Source organism: Podarcis cretensis, assembly GCF_951804945.1.
Source record: "Podarcis cretensis genome assembly, chromosome: 2".
Taxonomy (NCBI): domain Eukaryota; kingdom Metazoa; phylum Chordata; class Lepidosauria; order Squamata; family Lacertidae; genus Podarcis; species Podarcis cretensis.
The window spans coordinates 5,467,554-5,475,212 of NC_137171.1; the positions used below are offsets into that span (position 1 = coordinate 5,467,554).

Below are 7,659 nucleotides of genomic sequence, written 5' to 3' on the forward strand. Positions count from 1 at the left end.
CTGGTTCCCTGTAACTTGGCCTCTCGCAGTGAGGGAACCACCAGAAGGCCCTCGGAGCTGGACCTCAGTGTCCGGGATGGATGATGGGGGTGGAGACGCTCCTTCAGATATACCGGGCCAAGGCTGTTTAGGGCTTTAAAGGTCAGCACCAACACTTTGAATTGTGCTCAGAAACCTATTGGGAGCCAATGTAGGTCTTTCAGGACCGGTGTTGTGTGGTCTCAGTGGCCACACCCAGTCACCAGTCTAGCTGCCGCAGTCTGGATTAGTTGCAGTTTCTGGGGCACCTTCAAAGGTAGTCCCATGTAGAGCGCATTGCAGTAGTCCAAGCGGGAGATAACCAGAGCATGCACCACTCTAGCGAGACAGTCCACAGGCAGGTAGGGTCTCATCCTGCGTACCAGATGGAGCTGGTAAACAGCTGCCCTGGACACAGAATTAACCTGCGCCTCCATGGACAGCTGTGAGTCCAAAATAACTCCCAGGCTGCGCACCTGGTCCTTCAGGGACACAGTTACCCCATTCAGGACCAAGGAATCCTCCACACCTGCCCGCCTCCTGTCCCCCCAAAACAGTACTTCTGTCTTGTCAGGATTCAACCTCGAATCTGTTAGCCGCCATGCATCCTGTAGGGCATGCTACTTCCAGAGCTTTGATCCACCCTCTCTTCTCTTTCTCTGCAGCACTTGGCAGCTGTGGAAGAGCGTAAGATCAAGTCTCTGGTTGCCTTGCTGGTGGAGACACAGATGAAGAAGCTTGAGATCAAGCTAAGGCACTTCGAGGAGCTGGAGACCATCATGGACCGGGAGCGCGAGGCAGTGAGTACACTTGCGCCCTCTTGACGCCAGCACTGCTTACGCTGCCCAAAGCAGGTTGAGCCCCGTGCTGGGATGCAACTTAACACGTGCGTGTGCATGCGCTTATGGGTTTTGTGGGAACTCCTGCTCTAGGCACAGCCACAGCCTCTGTTTTGTATCTTCCCTAGTTGATGTGGGAATGTTGTGGATAGTAGGAGAGGATATATTGATTAAGGATTATGCTTCCTCACTCACGCTTGTGAGTCATATAGCAGAGCTCATTCCCCTTTACACAGCAGGAAGCTAGTTTGCAAATTCGTTTGAATCTCTTTAGTTAAGCAATCCAATCTGGCATGCCCAGATTGGAGTTTATTCCTGGTAAGGCCCTTTTTGTTCCCTCTTAAAACGAAATAAAGACACAACAGTCTTCCTTAAACAGTAACAAGAAGTTTACTTACATTCAGTTCACAGTATGATCCCTGAAGGCAGGCTTTAGCTTGTAATTACAGTTACAGAATGTGGCTTACATCCTTTGTGAGGATGGGCCCTTGTGCTGCTGGCTGAGAGCCAGCAGTGCAGTCCAAGAGAAGAAAGAGTCAAGAAAGTTCAAAAGAGAAAGATGGCTGTGTGATTGGACCTTTTGTGGGGTCTGCAAGGGTCACGCCCACCTACCTGGTCACATGCAGGGGGAGGATGCTCCAGACCAGGTGGAACAGGAAGTTCAACTGGCTGGATCAACATCTCCCTGTCTGCGTCCACTCTAGGCAAACAAAGAATGCTGTATTTGACTGCTATAAGGATTACATCTCACAGTTGACAGCCACAATTCTTCTTACTTGCAGCCAGGCAGTGGTCCATATGGAAAGCCCAGAGAATGCTCTGAAGGCACATGCTGCAGTTACATGCTGGAGCTAAGTAGATTTGGCTCCAGCAGATGCCTGGGAACATTAGGCTCCGTGTGTAACAAAGCATGTGCAGCAGAGTAAGAATTTGTGGTCATGTTAGGAGAAGAAAAGAAACCAAGGGAAGGGAGAGCACTGCATGAGGGGGTTTGGAATAGAGAACTTGCGCAGCGTAACCTGTCCCTGATCTCTCTGCAGCTAGAGTACCAGAGGCAGCAGCTCCTGGCTGACCGACAGGCCTTCCACATGGAACAGCTCAAGTATGCTGAGATGCGCGCTCGCCAGCAACATTTCCAGCAGATGCACCAACAGCAACAGCAGCAGCCACCGCCACCGCCTCTCTCTGTGGGCACACAGCCTCTTCCTCCTTCAGGGGCTCCTCTGGCACCAGCTGCACACTCCATGCCCATCGCCCAGGCTTCTGTGCCGGCCACCAGCACCGTAGGGCAGCCCAGCAGTTTGGCTCCAGCAGAACAGATTGGGCAGCCAGTGGCTGCTCAGCCACAGCCCGCAGCCGCTGGAGCTCCACAGACAGGCCCAGGTCAGACTGGACAGCCATCTGCAGGTTCTCATGGTAAGTGGGACCAGCTTTTCATTTGATCCACCAAGGGCAGAATGAAACTGTCCTCTGCAAGGGCACACAAGCTTCATGCGCTCTGGACTTCATCTCTCACATTGCAAATATCAGGGCTAGGAAGGGTGTGCTAAGGCTTTGCAGAGCTTCTGCAGTCAGAGCAGAAAGGCTTCAGGTCTGGCTTCTTTGAGGTCAGCTCCAGAGCTGAAGGGACCTGTTCCCTTGGCAAAACCAAAGAGATGCTAGATTCTTTACTGTTCAGAAACTTGTAGCTCCATTTGTAACAAAAACTTTAAAAAAGAAAATCAGTTCATAATTATGTTCTGAATAAAGTGTATTCTGTGGTAAACCAATTCATACATAATGCACTTTATGTTCCTAAAATAACAAAGTGGCTTTCCGTATGTAAAGAGTACTTTTTAAAAACTGGGGAAAGCCCAGGCTTTTTTCATGGCTTCAGAATTTTTGGAAATTTGACATCTCTACTCATGATCTAATGGATCAAGCTGCTTACAGAGCCTTTGGAGAGTCTGCACTGGCATTGCTGGGAGTGTTTTAGGTATTTACAGCAACCCCAAAATGGATGCTTTCAGCTGAAAGTCGGCTTTCGACTTGTAATTTGTGGTAGATACAGTGTGATTTTATAATGTTTCATGTTGCACTGTGATTTTAATTTATGTAAGCAACCTTACGGAATACCAGCGTTGTTAGAAAGGTGGGGTATACATTTTTAGATGAATAAAATACATAGGATTCTTGTTGTCACATGGTCCTGCTGAATGTGTGGGTGTCAAGGCGTGGGATCACTGGGAATAATGCTGCTTCCCCATTTCATGTTAAGTGTACACATGAGGGGGTTGTATGAAAAGGCTTTAGAGACTGTACAACCCAGTAAATTGTGTGGTTGTGCTTCAGAGGGCAGGGAAGAAAGGCTTAGATCTGGAAGATGTGGGTTGAAGATGAGATTGGCAATAGCGGGCTCATGGTTTTGAGGAACTCGAGTGTCTTTTATTCTGTGTGCGAAACAAGATTAATGCCAGCCGGTAATCTGAAAGAGTAAACTTCAGTTCCTATGCTACTGCAGTGGCATTCAGGCCCAGTTCCCTGTGGTCTGATCCTGAGCTACCGCAACTAACCTTTGCATGAGAAAGTCATTTGTAGAGTGCAAATGTTACTGGAGCAACATACATACAACCAGACCACAGGTTTTTGTTGGGCTCTAATCTGTGAAATGAGCCAAAGCTGCACATTCACAAGTGTCATAAAAATGTGGACGCAGCAATCATAACGTGTCAGCCTTGCTTATAAAGCTGGACATTTTATTTCTTGGACAACACTTCCACATTTTTATGGGGTACACTATTTCTGGTTCTGGTTCCAAATCATCCCAATAAATGTTCATAAAAATTATATATTCCAGCATCAAGTCAGTCTCCTGGGTGGGTGATTGCTACACATTTGGCTTTGAAGAATATTTTTTGTGTGCCCAGTTTGGTATATAGGCTGGGTCAAAGGTGAATGGTGTGCATTTTCTGACCATGCATGCTTAGGAGTCCAGTGCAATGGGATCTTTAAACCCTATTGGATGCAAATGGGTCATGTTAAGTCATTGCTTGCCTGCTTAACTGTCACACTTAATTAAGTTCTCTCTGTGTCTCTCTCCCTCTGAAGCCCAGCCTCCGTTCCCCAGCCAGCAGCCATCTTCCCAGATTCTCCCTGGGGCAGTCCCAGCAACCGTTCACCCTGCCATGGCTGGTAATATCCCCTCGGCTCTGCCTTTCGGAATGCCTGCCTCCATCCCATTTAGCATGGCTAGTAACGTAACAGACTCCATCGGCATTAACTTCCCTGCTAACACGCCCATCCATCCAGTGCATGGTAACCTTGCGTGCAGCATGGCTAATCCGCCCATCGTCAACATCGCTAGCACCCTGCACCCTCCTGCCACCCCACTGCCTCACGGTTCCGCAGCTGCCCAGAGCCCCGCTATCGTGGCAGCCATGCAGGGCAGCCTCCTTTCAAATGCTGGTGTTGGATCAGGTGAGAATTGACCCAGAGATCTTGGCGGGATGGGAGAGGGGGAGAGGATTTCACATACAGAAATGCAAGGCGCTGTGCAAGGTCATTGGGCTCAGGGCTGCTTCGTTTGACATTGCGGAAGCTTCCCCACCTGCATTCCTGTGGCAAAATACATGCATTACAATTCACAAGTAAATATGGTGTGTGTGTGTGTGTGTGTGTGTGTGTGTAACAGAGTGGGGAACTTGTGGCCCACCAGGTGCTGTTGGACTCCAAATCCCACCAGCCCCATCCAGCAGGGCCACTTATTAGGAACGATGCAGAGGCATCTTAAGGGCCACAGCTTCCCTTTCCCAGGCAGGAACTTGGATACTCCCGAGTCCCTTTTAAGCCAAGATTCTATAAAGGAGGAAGTTTTTTTTTCTCTTCCCCCTCCCTGCCTTACACAGAAATTATGCCCATGTTTGGAAAGTGTCATGTGTGAAGTGGCCATAATGCTGTGCAAATGTATTAGGAGTGTCCTGGAGTTGAATAAATCAGCCTGAAGTCAAGACACATATGCATCCAATCAACTTCACCACTTTGCCTTCAGAATGTCTTGCACATGGGGAGAAAAAAGAAAGCTATTCCTTAGAAAAGGAGTTAACAGTTTATGCAGTTACATGTTTGGTATATAGGCTGAGTCAAAGGTGAATGGTGTGCATTTTCTGACCTTGCATGCTTAGGAGTCCAGTGCAGTGGGATCTTTAAACTCTATTGGAGGCAATATGTAGTTACTTTCTACATGTGACCATACTTATGTACCTTTAGCTTTTCAGAGCTGTTACCTAGAGGCAGAATTTTGCCTCATACGTCATTAGTATCCAGGCATGGATTCTTTCTTTCGCTTTCTTCATCAGGGGTAGATGTGCAAACTATGCATATCTTTATATATTCACTTAATTAGATAGCTTGTTTTAATAGTGACATTTGAGATTTACAGTAGAATTGCATCACCTATGCATCTCTGTCTTGTTTGAGTTTGGAAGATGGCTTTTCCATCTAGGACAGGGGTCTGCAACCTTTAAGACAAAAAGAGCCACTTGGACCCGTTTCCAAAGAAAAAAAAACTGGGAGCCGCAAAACTCGTCATTATAAAAATAACTTTTTTGTCACTTTTTTATTATTTCTTTGTTTGACCCCTCAGAATTACTCCTCCTCATAGAAATAAACGTTAAATTAACAAGTTACCTTTTTTTTTTTTTGTGTGTGTGTGTGTGTGTTCTTCACTCCCCTTCAAAACAGTGACCAGCATACATGCCCCCTTTCAATGCAGTGACCAGCATACATGCCCCTTACAATGTAGCGGGCGGGCGGGAAGGTGACGTCGGGATGGTGCGTGACTAACGCACGCACCGCCTCCATGCGACGTCACAGCCAGTACAGCGCCCGCCACAGTGGGGAGTGTCGGGGCGCACAATGTGCCTCCTCCCCTCGCTAGTATCCGCCCCGGAGCCGCGGCAAAGGTGTAAAAGAGCCACATGCGGCTCCGGAGCCGCGGGTTGCAGACCCCTGATCTAGGATTGTGTCCCCCCCCCCCCCAAAAAAAAAGAAGCATTAGGGGAAATAGCATGCAATGAGTTAGTGCTTGAAACTGCATCTCGTATGTATTGTTTGGCATGGCTGGCTTGCTTTGAGCCATCTTGATTTATTGAATTATTTCCACTAGAGTCATAGATAACCATGGCATCAGTTTTGTTGTCTTACATTCCATTTGCATTCTGCTGTAAACAGGAATGAGACCTAGGTTCTCCCTCTGGGCAGCAGTAGATTACAGTATGCTTTAATGACAAAGCCATAATAATAATAATAGTAATAATAAATTTTATTTATCTCCCGCCCTCCCCAGCCGAAGCCGGGCTCAGGGCAGCTAACAACAATAAAATAGTACAACATTCTAAAATCATTTCATTATAAAGTTAATTCAAATCAAATTGATGGCAACCATTAGGCTAAAGTTCTGTGAAGATTGCCAAAGGAGGGAGTGAGGCTGTGCCTTGACCAAAGGCCTGGTAGAACAGGCCCTGCTATGGGATGTGACAGCAAGCAGTGTTGCTAACCACTTTCTTCTCTAAACTTGACACAAAGGAAACTGACAGCACATCCAGCAATTCATTTGCTACCTCCTCACCAGTTTTCTCTTTCAGGATCTAAAGTATTTCTAACGAATTGTACTGTAGTGATGCTTTTTAGAATCGGAAGAAAATGCTCCCAAATTGGCAAGGGATATAAACTTTTCTGAAATTGATTTGATAGGCATTAGAGGGGGCAATGCAATCACCTACTGCCTTCCTACTATGGGGTCTGGGGTACTGAAATATCAGGTGATTCTGCAATCTGATAGGGCATCAGGCAAAAGAGACTGCATGGCAGTAGGAATAGGGAGGCTGAGCCTCTTAAGTCTTTCCAGTGCAATGGACATTGATGTTCAAATTTCCCTCCATTAGGGTTTTGAAGTAAATAAATGACACCAGAACACTCATTTTCATCACACAAAAAAGTGGCAGCAAAGTATTGCTTGTATTTGCAGCACTGCCAACCTCCCCTAACATCTCACTTCTCTCCCCTTTCAACCCAGATCAAGGGCCTTCACTTCAGCCGGATCCCATTGCTCCCAGTCCCAGCACGGCCACACCAGTCCCACCCACACAGTGAGAAGCTACAAGCGGCGCTTCTTGGCGCTTCCTCGGTGAGCCCTGATCACTTGGAAGGACAGGAGAACCCTAAATCGTGTTAAACATGGATTCTATTTGGATGGGTTTTAAAAAGGCTTCAAAACAGTGATCCGAGGAGGAAGAGAATTTGGCTGTGTTGACTCCCTTCCCCTGTGTGTCTCTGCCCCACCTCATGTCCCCAATGCTTTTTTTGTATCCAGTTGTACCAAGACTTTATTTAAAGGTGTTTCTAATTGCTGGGGTGGGGGTGGCGGCAGGGAGAAGAAATTATCTCCAAACAGCCACTGCTATTTATAGAGGGCTTTGATTTTAAACATGGTTGAAAAGGGAGTTTAACTCCCCCTTGTATGTGTCTGTCTCGCTTTTTTTTAAACAATAAAGAAAAATTAACAAAAATATTCTCCGTCTCCTCTGCAGGGAAAACGGCAGTCTACTTGGGAGTGGGCTTATTTACAGGGGAAACGGTATTGCAGCCTGAGGGGGGCACGGTGTTTGTACCTAAACGATATTTTTTCTTTTAATTCACTGATGCAGGGAAATTTTACTTATGTGTAGCTTATGCATTAAAGAGAGAGTAGTTTCCAGCAGTTTGGGCAGTACTATTTGGTGTCAGAAACATAAAGGAGAGAATGTTATCTGGAGTCTTTTTTACA

General features: G+C 46.8%; 1 protein-coding gene across 10 annotated transcripts in view; it reads left to right on the plus strand.

Moving 5' to 3' along the window:
- The window catches only part of SMARCC2 (SWI/SNF related BAF chromatin remodeling complex subunit C2), a 32,482-nt gene extending 25,080 nt beyond the window's left edge, over positions 1-7,402 (plus strand). For 8 of the 10 annotated variants that reach the window (XM_079966648.1, XM_079966651.1, XM_079966650.1 and 5 more), the window contains exons 26-29: positions 684-818; positions 1,898-2,273; positions 3,945-4,313; positions 6,910-7,402. In XM_079966648.1, coding sequence (XP_079822774.1) covers positions 684-818; positions 1,898-2,273; positions 3,945-4,313; positions 6,910-6,986 — 957 coding nt within the window. In that variant the 3' untranslated portion in view covers positions 6,987-7,402. The remainder of the gene's footprint in view (positions 1-683; positions 819-1,897; positions 2,274-3,944; positions 4,314-6,909) is intronic. The other 2 variants (XM_079966657.1, XM_079966649.1) reach the window with 2 other exon arrangements.
- Positions 7,403-7,659: the final 257 nt, after the last annotated feature.